The following is a 27,724-nucleotide window of genomic DNA, read 5'->3' as shown; positions in this document are numbered from 1 at the left end:
TTTTTTTTTACCTGATTTTACCTTCTTTTTTTATATATATGTTTGAGCGTTTTATGCCTTTATTGAAAGGGATAGTAGAGAGTGACAGGAAGTGCATGGGAGAGAGAGTTATTAGAGAAAAGAATATTTTTACAGATATGCCTGGAGCATTCAGTACATGGCCATTACTGTCACTCATGTTGAATTGATGATGTCATCAAGCAGTCAATATTCCAAATATAAGAGGATACATATTGTTAATATATTGCAATGGACCTACTAAAACTGCCCTGAAGTGGATTGGTATATATCAACATGATAAACAAATAGAAAGCAGAGTTAAAGTTACTGTCCACATACTGTATGTGGACGTTGCGCATGAAAGGGTTATTAATATGTAAAAAGACCAATAGGATTATACGTCTCCCCCGATACAAATAAATAAATAAATACCTGTTTTAACCTTCAAAGGGAGTTTCCCTTTGTGAAATAAATGAGGCAGGAGAACCGTGATCTCGTTTGAAAATAAAAGCTATTGTTCATTTACATACATGACTCATTGAATACCTGAGAGGACACATTTTTCCATTTGGATGGACAGACAGCTTAAATCCCTGCTATTTAAGGTGTTGTGTCTTTGTAGGTTTGAGCCAAGGCAGGTCCCCACGAAAAATGTTACTGCCATGGTATGTAAATCTGACCTAAGTCAATGGGAGATGCATGCAGGCTGAAACGGTGCAAGGCTGAATATCACTATTAGTTTAACATTTAAGAAAATCTAATTCATGGGGGCAATAAAGCAGACACAATAAAACCAAAGAAAGTGTGAGTAAAATGAATAATGTAATTCTGAAACTGCTTATTTATCAGTAAACCTCTTTACATACAATATACAGATACAATACAATATACTGGCATAATGAACATCAATATCATTGGTTATCATATCAAGCGCTTTCCACCCTCTCTCTCAAGGAAAACAAAGACTTGGCTAATTGATTGTATTAAGGTATTAGGTTAAAGTAATTCTGACTAACTCACATCCATATTAATATAAGTTATACAAAGCTATGAATTCAATACATTTTGCTACTTGACAGCTCAAAAGCTTAAGCAGGAGTATCCATAGATTTCTAAATTGGTAAATTATGGATTGACTCCAAATGTACATAAATTACTGATTTGTCATTTGTTTTCAAAAATCAATAAATCCTCAATAAAATATCTCTAAGTGAATCACAGTCAGGGAGAGAAAGTCAAACAGCACCAAGCCAAGTTGTGTTTAACAACCCTTGTAGACTTTCTTTTTCTTGCCAGGCCAGACAATTTTAGGCTCTCTCAATTGCTGAACTATAATGCCCATTAGGTTTAGGAATAAGGAATGAGGTATATATATATATATTCTCTGGAAGATCAATAGGTAGACATGGTAAAATGTTAATAATGCCATCATCATCATTTGAATTTAAGGCACCATTAGAAGTGCCTTTGACATGTTAGAAAGTTGGATGTTATCTCCTGAAATTGAGTAGTTACCAGTTTCGATTTGATTTGGATAATCTATTAGAAGTCAAAATGGCATGAGGTGTGATGGTTTTCCATATCAAAGTTCTGGTGTACCTGTGATGTTAGGGAATCATGTGATGGCCTGCTGTTCCAGTGATTGTTCACGTGGGCAGGCCTGCTCTCTACAAATCAGCTGCTTCAGCAACTCCTTCAATTTTTGGGAGAAATTCTTGTTCATCTGCTTATATACAAGAGGAATAGCAAAACTGCTAGAGAATGCCAACAACACGGACATACACCTTAGAAAATAGAGTGTGCTACTTTTCTGTCTGCTTGACTCCCTCCCTGGTATCAGGATAGTGTGAACAAACAGCATCATATAGTATGGGGTCCACAGCAGAATCTGAATGCATACAGAAGCCAGTAAAAGACTGTGGATGGATGGATCCAACCGGGCGGTGTCCAGGTCCAGTGGCGTAGACTCCTTTCTGATGCGGAGGATGAGTATCAAAGCATAAAGTACAGCCATGACTGGCACAATATAACCAATAAACAACATAATGGTGTCAGCTGCCTCCTTGTTTTGCATTTTGGAACACTCCATAATTTTGGTGGAGATATGGTTGCAAACATAGAAGAGCAGAGAGGAGAAGCTGGTGAGTACAGCCCCACCCCAGATGAAGCCGCATACATGCTTGGTGTTGTAAACACTGGACATGTACGTCTGTGGTAGGGCCCTCTCTATGTAGTAGTCCAAGCTTAGCAGCGTAGTAGAGTACATGATAACGAGGGCGGAAATGTTGAAAAGGATGAGGAGAGTAATATAGATCTCATTGTTGTACTCCCACAGGGGCCACTGTGTAAAGCCAGGCCCCAAAAGTTCTACAGGAGCGATAAGGTTAAGCATGAGACCAGCTATGGCAATATTCACAAAATACACATCTGGCATAGTCATGGTCACCTTATTAGACAGATTAACCACCACCAGTAAGGTGTTGTAGTACAGCCCCAAAGGAAAGCAGATGATGAGGTAGATAAGAGAGAGGACAGATATGATAAATCCAAAGTCCTGACAAAGGTGATAGTCCACACTGTCTAGTGTTTCATTGTAAACCATGCAGCTCCACATTGTGGGGCCTCAGACACAAGGATCAGCTTCAGTTTGATGGGTCAGCTGTGGGAAAAAAAAATAAGAATAACATTAATTCTATTTTTATAAAAAGATACGTTTTCATAAAATTATTCTTGAAAAAGTGGACATGATGGAAAAATACTACTATACGATGACTGTTAAAGTGCATACATATTTAGCATATTATATTTAACAGAGATGTGCCTTGATATGGCAATCTGATAGTCAACAGTCAAAATCTCATCTGATTGAGTTGATCGGCAAAAAATGTATATGCTCAAATCAGATTTGTCAAGTCTTTCTTATCGTTGGCAGAATAAAAAAAACCCCTCTCATTTGTTTATGATCTGTTTCATGCTGGTGCAATAGCACTGCCTGCAGGCTCAGACTAACATCAGAGGGTAATGTGTCTGATTTGTGGATGATGAGCCCCATTGCATTGAACACATGCTAAAGTTGACTATAAAGAGGAATATAAAATCATCTTTTGTTAATTGATCTTAATGCCTTACATTAAAAAAAATGAGGAAATATCCAACCTTTAAAAGTGCCTAAAAAGTTATCGCAACTAACATGACTCATTCTGGAAATGCATGGCTGTCTATTAAAACAATCCTGTCTTCGAGGATAAGGACTGGGCACCCATTCTCTGGCAAGATTATGAGAAGAACAGAAGACCAACCCTCACTTAGAGCAACACTATGGATAAATTGGTATTAATACCCCTTAGAGTACATTTTCAAGACCATTTATTGGTAAGGTGATGCCCAAAATTGGTCTGGCTATCACCAGACTACACATTTGGATGGTCAAGTCAAGTCAAGTCATTTTATTTATAGTGCATTTTTTGTATGCACAAACCAGTCTTGCCCAATAACAACACCATTTTCCCTGACTGCATATCTTCATAATAATTTATGGTATGGTATAAATGAAACCAACAACTCTACTGACACAACAAAAACATCTTTCAAATGATACCTTGGATATAAAAGCAGACATGTGGACTTGAGTCACATGACTTGGACTCCAGTCAGACTCAGAGTCATGATTTTAATGACTTCAGACTCGACTTGATAAATTCTCATTGACTTGTGATTTGACTTGTAATTGAGTGCTATTCACTTGAGACTTGACTCAGACTTTGCCTCTTTGACTTGTAATGACATGTCTCAAGTCAAAAACTAAATTTCCTGATCGTGGACCAGACACCTCAGAGGCGCATTCACTTTTATGAGAGAGCTAGTACGTCTGTCTGGTCTGCGCAAGGCTGTCTGGCTGCCCTATTTTGCTACCACTCTAAAGCCGCATTCACATACGTCGCTACTCGCCCATCGCTCCTCGCCGAAATTCTACTCGCTGGCAGAAAAAAATATCTGCTGCCGGCGTCGGTTGCCATGGCTCCCCGCTAGTTTACTTCCCACTGCAACATGTCCGTTAACTGTCAATCATCTCTATTCAACATTCTGATTTGGTACTCGTTTCACTCGCATCGCTGAAAGTTAAAATTATTTTATCTCCATACCCGCCCACATCGCATCGCTAGTCCTTGCATCACCTGTCCTGGCCACATTCCGCTAGAACACATTCACATTCCATTGACAGTTCTCGCTCAGAGATGGGCGAGTAGTGACGTATGTGAATGCTGCTTAAGTGGCTAGCCTACATCCTGATTGTAGGTCTATCGTAGTATAGTAGCCCATCGTGCACATAGGGTGCTGCACGAAAGTGTACTCACGGAAGTACGTGATTTGAGTGAAAGTTAACTTTGCTAATGTAACCTATGCTTAGCCTACCTTATGACCAACTAACTAACTGACTAACTCCCTTACTAAATAGTCGACATCTGTTACACACTTGAAACAAAATGTCTTCAAAAGTAGCCTTGTTGAAGGTGGTTACATTTATTTCCATGAAAAGAGGATGGAGGAAACCGCACACTCTTGTTCTGATGCCAAAAGTTTAATAAACAACGTTTCGGCTTGGAAGCCTTTGTCAAGTTTTTCACCAAACAATACAGGAACACACCTTTAATAGAAACCACTTGTTGCTGATTGGACTGTGTCAAGCATGTGATCAATTAACTAATCAATTAACCATCATGGCTTACATAGGCTATATTTATACATATACATAATAGCAGATCAAATATTGTTTAAATCACATCTCCTCAATTCATAGACAGTAAATAAGTTAAGTAAAAGCCTTAGACAGTAATTACAGTAATTCATCTATGTGGAATAAGTTAGGTAAAATACAATATGAATAGTTCAATTCATCATTATACTCTTTCCTAACAATCACTATATGTCAAGTACAATCAGTACAACAAACACCATAATCCCATAGTATAGAGAACATTGTGCAAATGTGCAAAAGTTTGTTACAAAATAACTGACACAGAAGTAACAAGATACAATATTTGTAGCACATCAGGCCTCTAGAGGCCGTCATAAGAAGCATCATCTTGTCCGACTAAGTCAGGTGTATATAGTGTAGTTCGAATATAAAGTGGGGGCAGTCATTGTCAGCTATCCAGGATGTCCACTCACTACATGGGTAGGGCTTGGAGGTTACTAAAGTACGACATTAGTGATCCCCACACTGAGATAAATTTGTTAGAACCTCTTATTGTGAATTTAATCTTCTCTAGATGTAAAAACAACATTACATCTTTAAGCCACTGTGTTGCAGTGGGTGGGGCACTTGATTTCCAAAGCAGTAAAATTTGCCTACGTGCCAAAAAAGTTACAAATGCTACGATGCTGAGTTGTTTTCGTGTCAAGTTTGTTTCTTCACCTGGTACACCAAATATGGCAATCATAGCATATGGTGCTAAAGTCGTCCCAAGAACTTCAGTAAATACATCAAATATTGTTGACCAGTATCCTACTAGTGTATGGCATGACCAAAACATATGTGTCAAGTCAGCTACATTAACATGACATCTTACACATTTGCTATCTACATTAGGATAGAATGATGATATCTTAGCTCTACACCAATGTAGGCGATGTACAACCTTGAATTGGATTAAACCCAGTCTCGCACAGGAAGTGTTATTGTTCACTCTTGTTAGAGCTGTAGTCCATACCTCTTCTGATATTTCAGTTCCAAGTTCCTTTTTCCATGCAATCTTGCCTATCTTAACATTATCAAGTAACGTAATCAATGAATAGGAATGTGCTGTAAAACCTTTCAACCAGGAAGGAACTTCCAAAAGTGAGTCCACTAGCACTAGAAGCGCCGGGCCGTTCTGACCCACTTATAGACAGGTCATTTGCTCAACTTTTTGGGCCTAGTTTACTGTCAAAGTTTTCTCAATGGATTCCTGGTCAGAACCCCTATTGAAACAGATTAAGACTTGGGGCATGTTAAATTTTGTCCAAAAATTCAAGATGGCCGCCGTATGGACAATTCCATATCAGTTGGAACAGGTCCGACACCATGGTCCTCAGTTTTTCCTGATTTTTGGTCAAAATGTTCCTCCATGTCTCATTAGAGGAAAACCAAAAATTTAGCTTGGTAACTTGTTTAGTTTCTGAGATATGGCTCTTCAAATGTGGATAGACGTGTCCTAAAAAAAGGCTGAAAATGCCTGTATTTAATGAGCACCACTTTTTTTAAAACCCCTCTCCTGTCTTAAGCCTACCATATTATTTTCTAAAAATTTGAACACTGGGGCAGTACCCTGTTTAGTTGTCCAATATCACAAAGGAATTATAGTCCTTCCCACCATTGAAGACTTATTCATCGAAACAAACCCATATTTTTTTTTAAAGCAATGAAAAACAAAAAAAACTGTTTTTGTTCTCTTATGGTCATGAATGGATAGCACTCACATTTTTAAAACTTTACATATATATAGTCCATGAGTAAGAGAACATGTTGAAAAAAAATTGAGATGGTATGTTTTCGTAATTCGAGGCTATGGGCCTTCAAAGATGGCCAAAATGGTGTTTTTTCCTAAAAATGCCAATTTCATTGCCTTTTTTCAAGGACAAGATGAAATGCAAATCCAACAGTTCTTTTCTCCTGCAATAGTATGCCACTTTGTAGACCATGTGAATGTGGTAGATCCGACCTGTCCATTTTAATATCCCCTCAGTACATGTCTGAAGTTAGAAAAAATGAAAAATTGTCTTGGCTGAAGGAGGTGTTGGTTCGATTTTTATGAACCTCTTAGAAGGACAATATGGGGTTTAAACCCATTTTTTTCTGTTTGAGGGATCGGAATGCCATCCTATAAACAGGATAAAAATGTTATATCCCATTTTTACTCTTTATTGACCCCTTAGAATATGTCCAAAAGTTGTCAAAAATGAAAAAGGCGACTAAACCTATACAAGTAAGTATACAACTTTACATGAAATTCGAGATTCGTAGCAACCGCTCACGTTGAATTTGATAAAAAAAAAGAAGAAAAAAAAAAAAGAATTTGATAAATGCCATGCTTTGCGTGAAAATAAGCATGCACCTGATTTATGACTTATGCATGTTTCATAAATGAGGGCCAATGTGCAGTTGAAGTGAAAGGGATTAGCCCCGATGATTTGAATGGTTGTTTCTACACGCATGTCCGCAAAAAACTTAATTTCTGTCAGACATCAAGGAGGCTAACACAAACAATGTGAGTTAAGCAACTATAGCGATGTCCATGTTCATTACATGTTTCTCGTATAGTTCTAAATTTGTATGCTATATTTGTATAAAATAGTTACCATTAACTGTATCAACATAGCGCAAATGAAGTGTTACAATGCAAACTGACTGAGCCATTAAACGTACCTGAGAGTCTGCTATAGCCCCCTCCATCACAGCCCCCAGGAAGCCAACTGGACACAGAGTCCTCAGTCTCTTGATATTTTACATCTTTGGAGCTTATATTCATTAACCTGCATACAAAGAGGGAAAACAAAGTAATAAGTTGTCCTGGAGATCGATAAGAAATCTATGCATTTATAGTTTGGTGTCATTTGTATATCTTATGCACATTCATTAACATTCAACTGAAGAAAATCCAAGTAAGTCAGCTTTATTTACAAAACGCTTGTCACAGATGAAGAGTGCTTAAGGCAATAGTAAAATAGAGAAGGAAGGACAGGCAGACAAAGGATATAGTCCTTGTACATTGTCAATATACAGAGACATAGGGCATCAAAAGCACAACAGTACATGTATTCATATTGCATACATTTACATGCATAATACACAGTATAAAAACAAGCGAAAAACATAAATGGCTCTGGAATCCCGACGGTGATACAGATCACGCACAAAATGTAATAGATTCTTCCTTGGGTCATTTCTGACATTCCCTGAAATTTCATCGAAATCCATCCATTACAGTCTTAAGAAGTGCGAGAGACAAAGACTGCCCGGAGTTGCAGGATGCGCCAGCAGAACACTGTACATTTATTTCCTTAAATGTTTTGTTAAAGAGCAATCACGTAGGCTAGCATTCCAAGTCACAGAACATAAAGTAATGTGTTAGCTTATGGCTAATGTCTATGAGAAATCCCATAGACATGCTAACGGTTAGCATAAACGATAAAAGTAGATATTTAGAGCGAACTTCAGTCCATTTACACAACTTGGGTTACATAAGAAGAGTTCTTTGTTTTCAACTGACTATTAAAATACATACTCAAAGTCTAATATTTTCTCTCCATAACAACGTAACCGTGTAGGAAAAAAAGCCTGTTAACTCAATGCCACAAAGTAGCTGCACAACATAAACATTAGGCACGTGTGACAAGGTGCCCACAAGTGATCATGTGACTTGCTCTGCTGCAGCCAGTGGCTTCTGCACACCTCCTTGGACACCTCCTGATTTAATGAATTTATGGGGTTTCAATGCGTGATTGAGTGTGCCCCTCCCACCCCTTAAGTAGCCTACTTTAAATATTCGATAAAGTAATTTTGCATTTGCAACATTCATGATGATATCACAAACGATAGGCTATACATCATCGCCCACCCCTATTCTGGAGTGTTAAAGATTAAAAGAAACAATAACAAGAACCGTACCGAACCAAAAACCGTGACCCTAAACCGTGATACGAACCGAACCGTAGATTTTGTGAACCGTGCCACCCCTAACGGTAACGCATCCTGCTATTTGAAAACAAGCAGATGATTCGTTTAGTGTTATCCTATTGTGTGGAGAGGGAAGGTTACGCAGCCTGCTACTTGAAAACAAGAAGATGATTCGTTTAGCATTATCCTATTGCGGAGATGGAATTTGAAAGACAATTGTTTATCCCACCCCTCCGATTGAGCCCTTACTACGGTGAGTTCCCAGACCCTACATCTTGATGTGGGTCTGGCTCGTCAGGCTAAGTTACAGTAGTGCAGGCGAGAGAGTGGTGGATAAGACTGTGTCGGTGTTGGGTATGTGAGTGGAAATACATTCAGCATGCTAACACACAAACACACATACAACATACCTGTGTAGGTCTACCAATCACTGGAAAGAGACAAAAAAAAATCTCCCTGCAGTGGCTCATCAGCCTTTAGATACACATGCAAATAGGGCCAAAACTAGGGTGACCAGACGTCCCGGGTTTCCTGGGACAGTCCAGATTTTGAGTGGCGTGTCCCGAGTCCCGACAAAAGCCCGTCGGGACGCTAATATGTCCCGGTTTTCACCAACCACTATTGAAGTGTGGTTTTAATATAGCCCGATCACTACCTAAACCCATGTAGAAACTAGCATAAAGCGTCCGACGTATGATGTGTGTGTGATCGTGTGCCAGTCAATCGCAGTCTGCACAATCTTTGCAGTCAACGTGACATTGTTTCATTGCCTCGTTTTAATGGCTAGCAGGTTACGCTACGACAATGCTGAAGAGAAAGTCATCATTCTCAATAACATATTAATCCGTGAGCCAGAGGGGTTGGTCGTTACCAAAATGGGGGCAAAACATACCTTTACTGAAAGCCTGGAATCTCAGCTTTTCAATTATGTATAATGGCCATCTGACAAAAGTAGCTGTTTAGAGTTATCACACATAATGTAAACTAAGGTTGAGAAAATAATATGGCTGAGTTTCGTTTTCAAAAATGTTTTCATGCATAGGCTAAATAATAGGTGAGGAATGTTTAGGAGTCAGACAGTGCAGGCCCTAATCTCTGACTGAAAGTGCACAGAATTTGTGCATTTACACAGCAATATTTAAGAAATTTTCTCGGGGGTGACACCCCCGAACCCCCACTACGGTTTGGGCTTAAGGACGGCTACGAAAAAAAGGCAGCGATAACTGGTGTACTTACATGCACCTTAATGGAGAGATGGTTTTAGTGGTGCAGTATGGGCTTACTTCACCCCAGTCATCCAATGACAAATATAGGACTTATAGGCTCACAGCTATGTCTCATATCGTAGTTAGTAGTAAAAGTAGTTCCTGGGTTTGTTTGATAGCGTTAACCTTTTAAGAGAAACTATGCAGGATTGGCGATTTCATCTCCGGTTTCTGTTTCGTTTTTCGCTTTCGCTCGTTTTATGCTTGCATATTTCTCTGCAGAGCTCCCCCGACAGCTTTAGCGTGTGTATTTATACATATATAGGCTATATATATAAATATATAAATTGCAAGCGTGGTTCTTCCTGTTCCCTACGCGTCTCAGCCTTCCAGATGTAAACAAGGAGTGATCGTCTCCTGAACAAACTGCAAGGTTGCAATAGCGGATAGGGACACTGGGGGCGGGAGGAAATATTACTGTTTTCGATAAAACTGGTCAGTCAAGCAAAACAACGATTTCTAAGCGATATTATGACTATGAAAAAGTTGCATAGGGTCTCTTTAAGCTTGCTTTTTCCTCTGACCTAATCGGAGAACAGAGCTTGTTACTGCTCCAGGGCTGAAATTATCTGTAACTTCGGGCGAACTCCAATTACCTCTATTTGAGTGGTTAGCAAATGAACAAGGATTTCGGTTTTGTCTGTGGATTTATTCTTTGCATTATTTTGAATATGACTCGTTCTAGCCTCGACAAATTGTCTAGGCCTACTTTTAACGTGGGCATCTCCTAAACATCTCTCGCTGTCTTTCTCCATGCCTGCACACAGGGTTATCTTGAAGGAGCTGCACCATTTTACATCAGGTTATAGGCCACCCCAAACGTCTACATTTTCATATTACAGTGTCTTGTGTACGCTTGTAATTGAAAGTAGCCTAATTGTAGGCCACATTTCAGTCATTTTTGGCACTAGATATTTGTTTGAATTCAGTTGTTCAATAGATAGTCAGGGGGCCTATGTGGTTTACGTGGGACTGAAATGTTAATTTTTGGAGAGTGGTTGGACTGTCTTCAGTGGTCATTGAACATAAAGAAAAATGATGTCTACCCTATTTTTCTGATATTGTATATTTCACTGGAAGGCGATACACTACAGGTGAAAAGGGTAAAATGTTTAACTAGCAGATACCACTATGAAACTTCCCCAGCTGATTACTTACATTAACATAAGAAAAAAAAGTTCTCTGTAATTGAAGGTTTAAATATGCAAATTAGGCATGATTTAATTAAATATGTTATAATTTGCATACATTTTAAAATACAAAATCTGAATTTTGGATGAAACCAGGTTCAAAATGATTATTTTTTAATTGTGTTAACATATTAGATGGGAGAAACATTACAAAGGCATTTATGGATATCTACTTCTGTTGTCCTGTAAATCAGAATATACTGTCAATAGCCTTGGAAAATCATTTTTTTGCCATGTTTTTAAGGACAAAATGTCATATCAGGCCAGGAATAATATATCAACAACAAACAAACCCCTCTGTAAATATCTTGTAAATATTGTTTGGTATAAGACTGGAAAGTGAATGTAAGTGCTTCAGAAGTGGAGATACAGTAACATAACTTGGCTCCAAATTGTACTGGTTTCTAAGCATTATGCTCTCATGTGAAAACTTTTGGCAACACTGTTAGCATGACTATCTCACTGTTTTCTAAAGGCTAATGGGAGCACAATGTAATGGTGACACCAAGGTATCCCATGAATTAATTTGCCTTATTGGTTCAGTACTTAGGTGCCTCACATTGATCTAACATGATTATGTTGGATTCATTCGTTGCTGTGGCAAAATATGTCAGTTCAACATAACATTGTGTTTGAAAGAAAAACATTTGTTTGTTTAGTTTAATGTTTTGTGGTTTGGGAAATGTGACAACCCCTCTTTTCCCTTCCCCTGTACTGTATACGCTTACCTTACTTGATTACTCAAATGGAAAGATTATATGAACACAATAAGGATGTAAAGTTGAAAATGGAAAGTTAGGGCTGTCCAATTTATCAAACCATATCACTGTATGTTACAATTACATGAAACAGTCTAGTTCTGAATGAAACACATCCTTACTGTGCTCAAATACTCATTCCAATTGAGTAATCCACTTTTTCTAATTGAATCAAGTAAAGTAAGTATAGGCCTAATACATAAGGGGGAAATCCAGGTCTCTCTCTCACTCACACACATGTGTGCGCACACACACACACACACACACACACACACACACACACACACACACACACCTGTCTGTTTGTCTATCTGATCCTTTTGCCCTTTTCTGTTCTTCACACTTCATACATACAGTAGGCTATTAAGGAAGGCCTTTACAGGCCTCAGCTGGTGCTGGCTGTGTAAAAGTCCATTAAACTTGATATAACAGAGATGGGTGTAGACAAGAACTGGCAGAGCAGGCTAGGCCTACACTCAAACACACTTATAGGCATGAATTGATAGCATTGATATTGAAGTATCTTTAGGCAGACAATTTTGAACACTTTAGGCACAATGTCTTGTTAAAGAGACCACTCATCAGCCTAAATTTTTTTTTTTTTTTTAAATGTTGTATTGTTCATGTGGTCCACTTTTGCACACAACCTTGTAGAATATCTTTGCTTTTTGGCACCAACCCCTGTGCTACAATACCAGAAATGTGAGGTTTATGGGCAAAACGCCTAATTGGACCTTTTCAGAATTTGACCTTTGATTAGGGTCACTAAAACCTTCAGGAAAAAATGACCTCCATGAAGCTGGCCCCCCATGTTATTCAAAAATGATTAAAAATACTGCTATTCGTTTGTGCTACGTTTGTGCCGGTTTGTGCCGTAAAAAATATCGTTTGTGCCGTTAAGGGTTTTTAAGTAATTCAACTTTACATTTTCTGGCCAGTGACGTCACTCAGCCCCCCATACATGTCCAAATTTCCCCAAAATGGTCTCAATCGTTTGTGCTACGTTTGTGCTGGTTTGTGCCGTTAAAAGTAACATTTGTGTTGCTATGTTTTTTAAGCTATTCCACTTAATTTGTTACACGCGTGACGTCACCCAGCCCCCCATCAATGTCCAAATCGTCCGAAAAAGGTCTCAATCGTTTGTGCTACATGTGTGCTGATTTGTGCCGTTAAAAGAAACTTTTGTGCGACTATGTTTTCTACGTTATTATGGTTTATTTATTACTCGCGTGACGTCACCAGCCCCCCATCAATGTCCAAAACTCCCAAAAATGGTTTCAATCGTTTGTGCTACGTTTGTGCTGATTTGTGCCGTAAAAAATAACATTTGTTCAGCTATGCTTTTTAAGTAATCACGCTTTGTTACAGGCGTGACGTCATTCAGTCCCATTCAGCGTCCAAATCTCCTCAAAATAGTTGCGCTCGTTTGTGCTACGTGCGTGCTGATCTATTTCATTAAATGTTTGTGTTGCCTACTATGTAGAGGTTAGCCAGGGGGGCTTGTACAGCAGTTTTAACTTATGATAGACATCACCCAGCCCCATCAATGTCCTTATCGATTTACGGTGCTACCCTCTTTACTTGGCTGTTTCTGCTGCCCAGAATTTTATACACCAGTTGCTGGTGCGTAACGTCAGAATTGCTGTAACCAGAATTAACTGCTGGCCATCAGTCTGCAGCTGAGGAGAAACGCCAGCTCAGTTACTCCAATCTCAGTTAATTTCGGTTACAGCAATTCTGACGTTACGCACCAGCAACTGGTGTATAAAATTCCTGGCAGCAGAAACAAACAAGTAAAGAGGGTAGCACCGTAAATCGATAAGGACATTGATGGGGCTGGGTGATGTCTAGCATAAGCTAAAACTGCTGTACAAGCCCCCCTGGCTAACCTCTACATAGTAGGCAACACAAACATTTAATGAAATAGATCAGCACGCACGTAGCACAAACGAGCGCAACTATTTTGAGGAGATTTGGACGCTGAATGGGACTGAATGACGTCACGCCTGTAACAAAGCGTGATTACTTAAAAAGCATAGCTGAACAAATGTTATTTTTTACGGCACAAATCAGCAAAAACGTAGCACAAACGATTGAGACCATTTTTGGGAGTTTTGGACATTGATGGGGGGCTGGTGACGTCACGCGAGTAATAAATAAACCATAATAACGTAGAAAACATAGTCGCACAAATGTTTCTTTTAACGGCACAAATCAGCACACATGTAGCACAAACGATTGAGACCATTTTCGGACGATTTGGACATTGATGGGGGGCTGGGTGACGTCACGCGTGTAACAAATTAAATGGAATAGCTTAAAAAACATAGCAACACAAATGTTACTTTTAACGGCACAAACCAGCACAAACGTAGCACAAACGATTGAGACCATTTTGGGGAAATTTGGACATGAATGGGGGGCTGAGTGACGTCACTGGCCAGAAAATGTAAAGTTGAATTACTTAAAAACCCTTAACGGCACAAATGATCATTTTTACGGCACAAACCGGCACAAACGTAGCACAAACGAATAGCAGTATTTTTAATCATTTTTGAATAACATGGGGGGCCAGCTTCACGCAGGTGAAAAAATGGAGACATATTTTTTTACACATAAGAACTCATAGAACAAAGATTTAATAGTCTCCAAAAATTAACATGCGATTCCCACGAGCCCCCAAATTAGACACACAGGCCCTCTGACTAAGGGCGCTTTCACACCTGGCTATTTGAATCGGAACAGGGAGCGTTTCCCCCAAAGATAATTCGATTGGGTATATGTGAAAGCAGCAATCACACTCTGTTCCGTAACAAAACAAACGGGCTGAGACTGCCTAGGAGGTGGTCTCTGCTCGTTTCCAATCAAACCCGAGAGCGGTTTGTTTGCATTGAGAAAGCAATCGGCCCGTGTAGCGGAACAAATAAACCACCATATGTTTATCAAGTAATTTCCAAGTTATGCTATTATACTTACCAGTGAGATTGAATGCATTTGGGATAAAAATAGATGCATCCGTTAGAACTAGTTATCTCCTTCGGTTCTGAGTGGCAGTCCGCCTTCTCATCCAGTGTAAGCATTAGCCTATTTTCACGTTTTGTTGAAAAGTAGTAGGCCAATAGTAGGCCTATTAAATGCCAGCCAAATAATTGTAATGTAATTGTAATAAAGCTACCAGTAGGCTGTTATTAGTTGTATCGGTTGGTAACCCATTCTGTTGCAACAGCAAGCTAGGTTAACTAGGCTAGTCAAGTGTCAAAATGTGACCAATCAGAGAACGTATGTGGTAGAGAAAAGTTCATGTGTGTTTACATCATTTGTTCAGCTTCAAATGTTGGCATTGTGAACATGAAACGAACCAAACTGACCTCAAGGGACAATGGACGAATTTGTATCAATTCAGCCCGTGTTTAAGAACAAAATAGGTGTGAAAGCACCCCAAGACTGCAGTGTCTATTAAAGGTAGGGTAGAAGATCCTGAAACGATTCCAGCAAAGCTGCATTTTGAAAATACACCCCGAAGTCACGCTTCCAGAGTACAGGAACGTGCAATGCTTGTTCACAAGCGGGAGGGAGGAGCAGATTGCCGTTTAATAGATGTATCAGAATCCAATCATTGTTAACAGTCCGTTCATTATGATTGGATAGTGTTTTTCTTGGATTGTTCACTCTAGAGGCCACTAAAACTTTTAATTTAGTGTGTCAAAACTTTTAATTCATTGGTTGCAATGGGGGTGTGAAGAGTATTTCAAGCAATATGTAAAAAAAAATGCTTCAGAGAGCATGCTCCAAACATCTCCTACCCCACCTTTAATGGCTTATCTTAAACTAACGTGGTCGATTAAATTCCCGGAATAGTGATACATTTGTACCCGCCCCGGAAAAAATGTAATACCCGTCTGTGAATTGGTGTCTGCCGCCGGGTCTGCTTCCACACCCAACCTAACACTGATGTTGAGTTTTTAAAAAAATGATTATTCTTTGCACTTTCAAAGAGAAGAGCTGCTGTAGGCAGCGTAGGGCAAGTATTTTCAGTTTTATTAGCTGATGTGGGATACTTGTTTCCTGTTCACATCTTACTTGGCACACTTCAGGCCGTGGCATGAGACATTCACAATAAAAAAATGTGGGCAATCTCACCAATATAAAATTAAAATATAATTATCGGTCCGAGAAAAGAACGATTATTAAAGCCCCAATTTCCCGACTAGGCGTAGGTCTATGTGAGGTCCGCTACACTGAACTAGGGCCTACTTGAGCTTGGTTGGCTATACTTCTTCCACAATATAATGTATTTCACCACTCTAACAAGATCTGTGGATCTGCATTGAATCTCTGCATTCCAAAATCCTCTCGTGAATGATCCGCAATTTAACCTTAGCAGAGTGGAGCTCAGCCCTACCTAGATATGTCTTGTGCTGGTGTGTTTGCACTTTACCGCACTAGTCAGGGTAACAAATAAATAAACTAGACAGTGGGACAATAAGTAGGCCTAATTCTAAGTTGTATTTTAATATTTTATTTGCATTACTTTAGCTTGGGTTTTGTAATACAGTTTTTCTCAGTTGCTTTGGTACATTTCTCAGATCAGAACTACCTATTCAATCTTCACATCATTGTGTCACTTGTGCACATCAAAAAAGCAGTTTCTCATTTATTTGAGCAAGTTGCAAATGTTTTGGTACATCCATGCAAATTATTATGAACAATTCTCTACTAAATAGTCTCACCCCCCACAACATTTAGGCATTAGTTCATAGTTTAAGTCTAGACATGCAAAATGGTTAAACATGGTTATATGAGAATTTGTGGCCCAAAAGACAGGAACATCAGGAGGTATAGGAAGTCTGCACTGTATCCTACAACACTGCAATTACAGTTTTCCCTTACGAGATTGTCCTATGGTCAAATTTTTACTTTTATTTCATTTTTTCTTTTATACTATGCAGTGCTGTCTTTTCCTTTCTGTACTGTAGCACAATGACAGGGTCTGTCAACAAATTACAGTAAAAATAGTAAAAGCGTAAATGTGAATATTGTCGATCCAACTCCCACATACAGGTGTAACCTATTATTTACAAAAAATGTCATACAAATTTTAGCCATAGTTTACATCAGAACATCCCTCCAGAGTACACTGTTACTGACAACATGACTAAGCCATTTGACTGTCTTATCCGTACACGATGACACGAGGACTTGACATTCTGATGCACTGACATGTTCATTGACACAAATATTTAGTTTTGAGAGATGGACTAAGGATTTTGAGCAAGAAACTGGCTTTTGCAGGTAATCCATAGCCTGATAAACCAGCCTAAATGGATTGGACGTCTAATTTAGTCTGGCTCCGATGAATGGATACAACGGAACATTGTTGATGAGCACAACCCGTTGTCTTTCAAACCGTGTCTGTGCTATAGGCCAACGCTCCCTCAAAACCCCGCCCCAGAGCCCTCTGCCCCACCCGCGTTGATTCAAAACACATCTCTGCGTTGTGATTGGTTTAGTTGCCATCTGCCAGATTCAGGGCAGTGTTTTCAAAATGTACAGTGGTCCGAGGCCAGACCCAAATGCAGGCAAAACATTTTGCCGTCCAGCAGTTGGCGCTGGTTTTCCAGGCTAGGTAATCCATGTTTTTTTGCTATTTGTTCAAATTGTTTTGAGAAATGCTCTTACTGTTTAGCAAATCTCAAGGATGATTCGAGAAATGTACCAAAGCGATGTTCAGATGTCATTATCTCAAAAAGTTTTCAAGCTAAAGACAAATTTTCTGTGAATGATTGCTACGTATAGATTCCACATATTCATTCATAAGCCGTATGTGTTGACACTGACTGTGTTTCAATCTTGTGAAATCAAAAGAAAAATTGCAGATTTTTTTCACATCCCCACATTGGGTGCCCCATTACACAATTTATAAACAAAATGTTAAATGGCAAATGGCAAATAGTTATGTCTCTCTACAGAAGTGTTTAAGCTGTTTTTGAAAAAGTAATTAAGAGGTGTCTATATTGCTTTTTTGTTGGAAGTATTGTAACACAAAACTGAAAAATAATCCATTTGGATGATATTGTATCTCCCCATTACAGAGGTATGACAAGCTATACCAATGAATTGAACACATCTCCAGAAAGAGTAAGAAATGGGCTTTCAGACTGTGAAATTTCAAGATGGTATCATGGCTATGGTTATTGAAATGTTATTTTTAAAATATTGGTCTACTATAACAACACATTGCTGATATCACTAAATAGTGACATCTAGTGGCATTAAATAGTGGCAGCAGCAATTTATTTAGGAAATACAGGAAATATTTTATTGGTTCATCACCCAGCAAGTAAATGAAAAATAAATGTTTAACAGAATAAGACATAAACATCTGATACTTAGGAATAAGACAAGGATTACTGTACGCAACACACACTATGTACTCCAAACTTTCCAGTTATACACTTAACAGTATTCTGAAGATATTTACAGAGGGATTTGTTAATACATCATTCCTGCCCTAATTTAAGTGACATTTTAATCAAAAAAGCATGGCAAAAATCTTTTTTATGGCTATGGACAGTATATTTGGATTTTCTAGGCAATGAAAGCAGATATCATGAAATCCCTCTGTAATTTTATTGCAATCTTGTTTGTAAACAACATGAAAGAATAATTTTGCACCTGACTTCATCATATGTTCAGATCTATCTACCGGAAATATGCAAAATCACACATATTTGCATAATTAAACATACACATTTCAAAAACTTGTAATATATTTTTTTCTCATATTTAAGTAAGTAATCAACTGAGAAAGTTTCATGGTGATACATATTATTACAGTGCATGAAAATGCACTGTACTGTTCTTCCTAGTCTTCTTATTATTACAGTGCATGAAAATGCACTGTACTGTTCTTCCTAGGCTTTTTATTATTCCACTTCTTCTTCTAACGCACGCAATTGAGCTTGAACCATTTAACGTAGAAACTTCATTCAAACTTTGTTACGTAGGTCTTACTTAGGACAGGTGTGCTATGACTTTTCAACTTTGTCACTTTTATACTTTTTAAACTATAAATTAAAAACTATTACAATTTCCCCATAGACTTAACATTGCTCATTATGACATCACGGCAGCAATTAGAATGTTACGCCAGCTGGTCAGCCACCTGGGCACCAACTGTCAGTTTCTCTCAGGCTCCTCTCTGAAGACTACATATTCTGTTCCCCTGTATCCTCTGCGCACAACAGTATCAAAATAAGTCCTCCTAATTCCATCCAACTTTATATCCATTCATCTTCTTCAAACCATTCACTCATCCACCCATTCTAAACAGTCTGCCTATCAACAACATCAATTAGACGCTCTACATTGAACTTTTAAACAATCTACTCTGTCTCAGGCTGGCTCTCTTAAGACTAGCCAGTTAAATTGATTACACCTGTATCTGTATCCACTACTCTCAGTAGAGAGCTGTGTCTCTCCATTCTACAAGAATATCACATTCACATGGCACATTCCATCCAACATTCTATCCATTCATCTTCTTCAGACCATTCACTCATCGACCCATTAAACTGTCTATCAACATCTATTAAACAATCTGTCTATCAACATCCATTAAACTCTCTGTCTATCAACATTAATTAGACTATCTACATTCAACTTTTAAATTATTTACTCTGTCTCAGGCTTTAAGAGTACTCTGGCTCTCTTAAGACTAGCCAGTTAAATTGATTACACCTGTGTCAACTACTCTCAGAGAGCTGTATCAGTGTCTCTCTTAACAAGAATATAAGGCACATTCCATCCAACCTTCTATCCATTCATCTTCTTCAGACCATTCACTCATCCACCCATTAAACTGTCAATCAATATCTATTAAACAATCTGCCTATCAACATCCATTAAACATTCTATCTATCAACATTAATTAGACTATCTACATACAACTTTTAAAGTATTTACTGTGGGTCCCTCTCAAGCAGCGTTTATATGTCCTCCCTCGCTCCTCGATCCTCAATGATCTACATAAAGAAAGATAGAAGAAGGGCTAGACTATCCCATTGTTGCCGCTCCATCATTCTTTATGTAGATCAGTGAGGAGCGAGAGAGGACGCGTAAAAGCTATGAGAGGCACCTTCTGTCTCAGGCTTTAAGCATACAATCTCATTAAGACTACAGATCCTGTTTCACTACTTCCTCTGTCCACAACTGTTTCAAAATAAAGGTCCTCACTGCAATAATACACTATTAAATCATTTAACCATTGAAACTACTCAACTATTGAACTGTTCAACCATTCCAACTGTCAGTTATCATCCACTATGCCTCCAGTCAACTACATGAAACCTCCATGTACCTAGCAACCAACATAGCAACCATTAAAATTAAGTGTTTATGACCGTTTCCATAGCAACCAACATGATTATACTGCAGTAACTTCTTGTTTCCTGATAGTGGCCACCATGGATACCCTAGCAACAAATGTTTCAAAATAAAAGTCCTCACTAGCAAGTTAGCTAGTTAGCATGGTTAGCATAGTTAGCATTGTTAGCATAGTTAGCATTTTTAGCATAACTGCAAAAAATCATCAACTAAGTTAGCTAATCAACCTGGTTAGCATTGTTAACAAATTTAGCATTGTTAGCATAGTTAGCATTTTTAGCATTACTGCTAGAAATCATCGGTTAAGTTAGCTAATCAACCTGGTTAGCATTGTTAGTAAAGTTAGCATTGCTAGCATAATAAGCATTTTTAGCGTAACTGCTAGAAATAATTAGCTAAGTTAGCTAATCAACATTTTAACATGAATAGAAATCATTAGTTAAGTTAGAACTGGAACGTTTCATCTTTAAACTGTCTACCTTCACACTATCAACTCTCTGTAAACTATGCAACCACCATGTTTACCCTAGCTACACCTTAGTAACCATATCTACATTATCTATCTATTTTTGCATTTTCATGCACTGGTAATTCCTTGGAATTGCATTTCTAGTTTTCTTTATTATTATTCCGCTGACAGCTTTTTCTAACCGCAATTTCTCTTCAACCGTTTAACTTAGAAACTTCATTCAAACTTTGTAACGTAGGTATTCTAATGGATCGGGTTGCTATGACTTTTCAACTTTGTAACTTTTATACTTTTTGAACTATAAATTAAAAACTATTAAACATTTCCCCATAGACTTAACATTGGCCTCTATGACATCACAATCGGGTCGTTGAGCAATTAGAATCTTATGCCAGGTGGCCAGCCCCACCTGCAGCAGCCCTCCCTCTCTCAGGCTTTAAGCATACAATCTCTCTGTGAAGACTACATATCCTGTTAACTGTTTCCTCTGTCCACAACTGTTTCAAAATAAAAGTCCTCACTGCAATAATACACTATTAAATCATTTAACCACTGAAACTACTCAACTATTTAACTGTTCAACCATTCCAACTGTCATTTATCATCAACTATGCCTCCAGTCAACTAAATGAATCCTCCATGTACCTAGCAACCAACATAGCAACCATTAAAATTAAGCGTTTTTGACAGTTTCCATAGCAACCAACATGATTATACTACAGTAACTTCTTTATTCTTGATAGTGGGCACCATGGATACCCTAGCAACTACTGTTTCAAAATAAAAGTCCTCACTAGCAAGTTAGCATTGTTAGCATGGTTAGCACAGTTAGCATTGTTAACATAGTTAGCATTTTTAGCATAACTGCTAAAAATGATTAGCTAAGTTAGCTCATCAACCTGGTTAGCATTGTTAGCATAGTTAGCATTGTTAACATAGTTAGCATTTTTAGCACAACTGCTAAAATGATTAGCTAAGTTAGCTAATCAACGTGGTTAGCATAGTTAACATAGTTAGCAATGTTAGCATAGTTAGCATTTTTTAGCATTACTGCTAGAAATCATCAGCTAAGTTAACTTATCAACCTGGTTAGCATTGTTAGCATAGTTAACATTTTAGAATACCTGTTAGAAATTATTAGTTAAGTTAGAACAGGAATGTTTAAGCTTTAAAATGTCTACCATAACACTATCAACTCTCTTTAAACTATGCAACCACCATGTTTACCCTAGCTACACCTTAGTAGCCATATCTACATTTTTTTGCATTTTCATGCACTGGTAATTCCTTGGAATTGCATTTCTAGTTTAAAAATGTTACCCTATTCACCTGTAGTGTCTCGCCTTAATTGGTTGCACAAAGACCAATCCAGGATGAGCTGACACGGATTCATCAAGCCAGGTGTAAGTTATTCGGTATGTGTGCGTGTTCTCGTTTCTCCCCCAAATAACTCACGGTTGGAATAAAAAAAGACGCGAAAAATAGCGTCTTGCACACAAAGTGAACAACCACTTTTGATATAGACTAACAACGAGGTAAAGTTTTACTTTTTTGGATGGGGTATCATGATTATTTCTGTTACATAGCGGGAGTAGGTGTGGCAGATCAACTGAATGCAAATTTACGTATGCACCCACGTGTGAGAGCTTCCTTGTCTCGGCACACAACGTCATAAGAAAGTGCTTTTTCACCGCAAAAATGCACAAAGTATGTCTTAAAAGCCGAATTAGTTGAAAACACCTTCGAAAAATGTCCCCTCCACTTCCAATCAACTACTAGAGCAGGCTATTCATCAAACATCCGTCAAAAAAGAAGCAAACAACGAGTAGGCTATGTTATTAATTATAAGGCCACCATAATTTAAATGACATCCATATGGTATTAGGCAGACATTCTGCTGTGTTTTGTGAGGAGGTGCAAGTAGCAAATAATATATAAATGGAATACAGCTCTTTAAAAAAATCACATGGAGGTCTGATTTGAATGACAGCTAGCTGAACCAATCAGATAATGTAATTACAATTAGAATCAACTTAGCCTGGTCTGGAGCAGGCTAGCTCCACAGAATAAATCACCATGGTAACTTATACCATAACATATCGTGCTGCCCCCTATCCCGCTTTTGTGCAACTGGATCACGGATAAATTGAGCCAGGATACCCAAGATATCCCGGCTTAATCCCTTATCCTAGTTTTGTGCAATAGGCCCCCTGTTCCTGAGCAATGCCCTCTTAAAGTTTGCCACTGAGAGAAAACAAGAAGTGACGCAGAAGCACTTTCAAGGAGGTCACACACAAATTGAATGTGACTCTGTGCACAGCGTGATTGAGAGAGTATGCTGCAGTTATTTGAGGAGCTTGTTTCAGTCCAAAACCATATGGAGGTGAAGTATGTTGGTTACAGCTTTTTCCAAGACTTCAGCAAAGTGAACATCTGTAAGATAATTCGACCTGGTAGCAAAGGTGGTGATCTTGGTAATCGGTGTATGACCTCCAAGCAGTCAGGTTTATTTGATTTTTATTATACACACTTTTTTCAGAAATACATGAAACCTTAGTCACACTGCAAAAAGTGATATCTAACCAAGTGGTATAATGTTATATCAAGATTTTTAAAAATCTAGTTTGTATTGTTTTTAGTATAAAGATACTTACTTTGAGCTTTCTTGTCAGATAACTTGAAGTAAAAATCCTCTTAAATTAGGACATAACAAACAAGCAAATGTATCTGCCAATCTGCTTAAATCTCATCTTAAATTAAGACAAATTTCACTTGTAAAACGGCACAGTAGGCCTATAGCTCGCCGCCTATGAGAGATCCATTGAAACAAAAAAAGATATCTATGGTAGTGAAGAAAACCGAAAGTTGATGAAGCAGTCTGATTCACCCAATTCCCTGTGTCACTGCAGGTGAGGGTGGCCCTGTTTTATACGGAGTCCGGGAAGGGTCAGGTGGGTGAATATTTGCGTTCCCTCGCAAAACTTTTTGCGTTACCTCGCAATAACTTTTGCGTTCCCTCGCAATAACTTGTAGGCTATGTGTATGTCCTTTAAGCCGCAGGTTCCGTTTGCGGAGTGGGAGGGGTAGAGAGGGAGTGAGGGTGTGTGTGAGATTGGAGTGGGAGAGAGAGGCATGTTACAGGGACCTGAGCGATGTGAATATAGGCTATATTGTTAGAGATCACAAAATAAATCCTCGGATCCAAACCACTGTGCAAGTTATTATCCTGCATGCTGTTGTGAAGGAGAGAAGGAGTTAACCCCAGTCAATTCAAGTACCTCGGCCCTAGGAGCAGCCAAATAAGTCTCCCCTGAAATCTCACACTACATTCTAAAACATAAAGACAACATTGGGCGCAATACAGTAGGCTAACCTAGGCTAGTAAGGCTACATCAGGTTAATGCGCTGTCAACTCTCATGCTGCGCCGAAACAAGCCGTTTTTCTTTAGCAGACGCTTCAGAGTTTTCATGCTTATAATCACATTGTGTCTCACAGACAAATCCGCCAGTATATTGCAGTATGTGAGCCCCAGGTTAAAGTAAAACTTAATAATGTCCAGATTATCCATGAGATGAACTGCAGTCCATGTACACCTGTATGGTAGGCCAATGTATGAAGCAAGTTGACGGGAACACATATAAGTTATTGCGAGGGAACACAAAAAGTATTGCGAGGGAACGCAAAATTATTGCGAGGGAACGCAAAAAGTATTGCAAGGGAACGCAAACTATGGCAAGGGAATGCACTTAAAACATATTCACCCACCTGACCCTTCCCGGGCTCCGTAGTTTTACACTCACAACACTGATTTCAAGAAAACAGCTGGTGCGTTTTTGTTAAATAGACAAAAAAAGATTTTTGTAAGATTTGTTTTTGGTAACTTTTTTTTTTTTTGTGAAGTGCTGCTTCACCCATAGTCTAAAGCCTCCTCTGATATGTCGATGTCCCTGTCCAAGGATATAGCTGATATCCCGTAGCGTAGCCTATAAGTTTATGTTAACCTACCCACACACGCCCCCATCACCAAAGTCCGTTCCCTCCCCAATGGCTGTCAAGTTTGTTAAGTTAGCTAATGTAAGAGAAACCAACTAGCGTGCTGACATTACGAACCCAACGTCAGACGCAAATTATATGTGACCTTTATCTGCGCAATCAAATCAATTGTTTACTAGAGACATGTGCAGTTACCGTTAAAGGCAGAAGTCGAAAGCACAAAGTTATTATACACTTACCAGGTATTCTTGTCTTGGCACAGCTCACGGCATTTCTGTCGTTGAAAAGTTACAAACATTTCCTCTAGCTATGTTTCAGATGAAAGTAAATATCCCTATGCATAGGCCGAAGGAGAAAGACGTCTGAAAGAAAATTACTGAATACCCTATGCTCCGGAAAATCCTCCAAATTGTGTTTTAACTTCACCCTCTAACTCAGATAGACAGGGAGACAACACAACTAACGTTAACATAGTCTTACCAGAGAATTTCTCTGGTCTTACTAGTCTTGTAGAACAACAGTGTCACGTGACGCTGCCTATTCGTGCGATAGGTGGGGCTTGACTAGACCTCCTGGCAGCCATTGGACTAAGCGGACAGGAAGGCTTCCATCCAGGCAGTATCAAGCCTGCTCACAGAGGTCCCTGCCCTGCAAGGGAGGAACGGTCACGCTCTCTTCATGACACGTCGGAAATTCGGAAATCCCGCTCTCCAACTCAGGGAAACAGATTTGCTCGGAGACTTGTGCGACATTCTTGTGTGACATTCTTGTGTCCCGAGAATAAGACTTTGGGCAAACGCCCCCCAACCTCTTCATGATCCTCAAAAAAAAGTCACAGCCTATTAGGCTACAGACAAAAAAAAGTATCGCTGATACGTGAGTCTTTGGTAAAAGAACACAGACGTTTTTTGTATGATTGATGCAACCAGTAGGCCTAAAAAAGGAATTAAGTAGTTATATTTCTGTTGGTATTTTTAACCCTCTATTGCATGGCGTTGGCATATGGCAACAAATTATTTATCTTAGTGTTTCTAATTGGCAGTAACACAAAACCTACATTTTACTATTTATATTTGAAAATATAATTTTGATATAAAAAAATAATTGTTAGGTCACATTACTAGGATATACTGTTTGTACCTCTATTTCTACAGAGTGGCACCTTGGTGACCACCACCACCTATGCGCTAGGCCTACAGTAGGCTACCTCTGGGTGGTCAAAATTCTGAATATAGACATTTCTTTGAGGGAAAAAAAAATGAAACACTATCTGGACTATGTAAACATAAAGCATTTACCATTAAAACAACTTTATGTATTATGAGTTTTTTTGTAAATTGGCCAAATGTATTTGTTGCCATATGGCAACACCATGCGAATATGGAACTTTTTATGTCCATTCAAATTAATTGTATCATAGGATTACAATAGGATTGCATGTGTAACAGAATGGTATTTGTCTGTGTGCACCGTCAATTATCTCCACTGATTGCTAAACAATCAGTAGCCAGCCAATCATGATGCAGTGTTGTTTTTATAAAAGCCAGGTGGCAGTGGGTTTACCTTGTGACTGACAGGAAGTGCAAGCCCTGCTTCCTGGTTCTCCCAGATCCTCTACTGTGGGGCTGTGTCTGAAACATCAGTATGCACGCTGGGCAGTGTGCATTTTCCGGAAGTTACGTCAGAATAGACTGTCCGAAAGTCAAGCGCTCTCACTAGTTGGGTACATGGATTAAAGTTTTCCGTCGCTACGACGGATTTCCGTCAACCGGATGCGCTAGATGTCAATCATGGGATTGATGCAGATCCGGGGAGAAAATAATTGGGGGTGGGGGGCGATCTCAATTGCAAGCCGCAGTGATGGTTACACCTCTTGTTGAACCCTGTTTTGAGATAGGCCTGTGCTTTTGTAGCCTATGTTAAAATCTTCGTGGTGCGCAAAATAAATAAATAAATGCCTTGGTGCACTGCTTTGATGAACATTAGGCTACTGCTACCACTATTAGGCTGCTACTACTATTACTACTACTGCTAGCCTACTACTACTAATAATAATCATCATAATCATAATGATACAATAATAAACAAAAGAAAGGCCTATTGAAACAGATGAAAGAACAGTCCTGATTTATATATTGGAGCCGCAGCCTATAGGCTTTTGTAGGTTAAACAAGCTTTGCAGAAGTTCAGGAAAGCTGTTGTTTTTTCAGTTTAATTAGTCTATGATTTGGGCTAATTACTCTTCATAAAAGTAAAATGAAAATAAACAGTTGTTTCGCCAGTTATAATAGTAGGCTATAGAATAGCATTAGGACAGACATCCACGCACTAGCTGCGCAAAGATCTGCGTTGTTTACGATGACTTCTTGTCCGCACTTGCTGTGTAGTTCCCCGATCTCATCAAATTAGGCTACTTAGAGGTCGTGTTGGGGAGCTTAAAGATGAATAGTCAAAAAGAACATAGCTATAGCCTACTTTCGGTCATTATTAATATTAATAGAGTCGGGTGCGTCTATTAATTAACGCAGAGACAGACTATGGGGAAGTGTGTGTCTGCGCCACGTCACTATTAGGCTATCCTACTCAAAGCCATCGATATATAGATGGCTTTGATCCTACTGTTTAAGTTTAACGGCTAATTTCTCTAAAAATAATTATAATAAGCCATTCAAAAGGATCCAGTAGCTTAGGCTATGTCTATACAGTTTGCCTAATTTGTCTTCTTCAAAGAGAAAGTCGTAGGTCCGTTTCCAATAAACTTATCTAATATGAGTCCTATGACTGACGCGTGTTCTTAAAAACGTCTTGTCTTCCAGTTAACAAACAGCACAGTTCATACAATAATAATTGACACGACCAACACGGTCAGAAAAAACGTGGAACTCCTAACATTCATGCCGTGCATCACGTTCTTACCCAAAAACTAAAACCTCTTAAAGTGACATGCACCTAATTAAACATGTCACCTAGGGCCTAATCACACTAAGTAAAGTTACACCAAATTATA

At 38.8% G+C, this 27,724-nt stretch overlaps 1 protein-coding gene across 1 annotated transcript; it reads right to left on the bottom strand.

The window, feature by feature from the left end:
- Window positions 1-809: 809 nt before the first annotated feature.
- On the bottom strand, window positions 810-25,223 carry gpr146 (G protein-coupled receptor 146). The gene is made up of 3 exons (XM_062533287.1): window positions 24,957-25,223; window positions 7,406-7,512; window positions 810-2,659 (listed from the first exon to the last, which is right to left on the bottom strand). Exon 3 carries the CDS (start codon window positions 2,612-2,614, stop codon window positions 1,616-1,618), a length of 999 nt encoding a protein of 332 aa, XP_062389271.1. The 5' UTR covers window positions 2,615-2,659; window positions 7,406-7,512; window positions 24,957-25,223; the 3' UTR covers window positions 810-1,615.
- Between the last annotated feature and the right edge of the window lie 2,501 nt (window positions 25,224-27,724).

Source organism: Sardina pilchardus, chromosome 3, assembly GCF_963854185.1.
Source record: "Sardina pilchardus chromosome 3, fSarPil1.1, whole genome shotgun sequence".
Lineage (NCBI taxonomy): Eukaryota > Metazoa > Chordata > Actinopteri > Clupeiformes > Clupeidae > Sardina > Sardina pilchardus.
The sequence above is the reverse complement of the archived record's forward strand: the minus strand, read 5'-3'. Positions and strand labels throughout refer to the sequence as shown.

Bases quoted from the DNA above. Each gene is read 5' to 3' on its own strand.
- gpr146 (XM_062533287.1), bottom strand. From the start codon at position 2,614: ATGTGGAGCTGCATGGTTTACAATGAAACACTAGACAGTGTGGACTAT.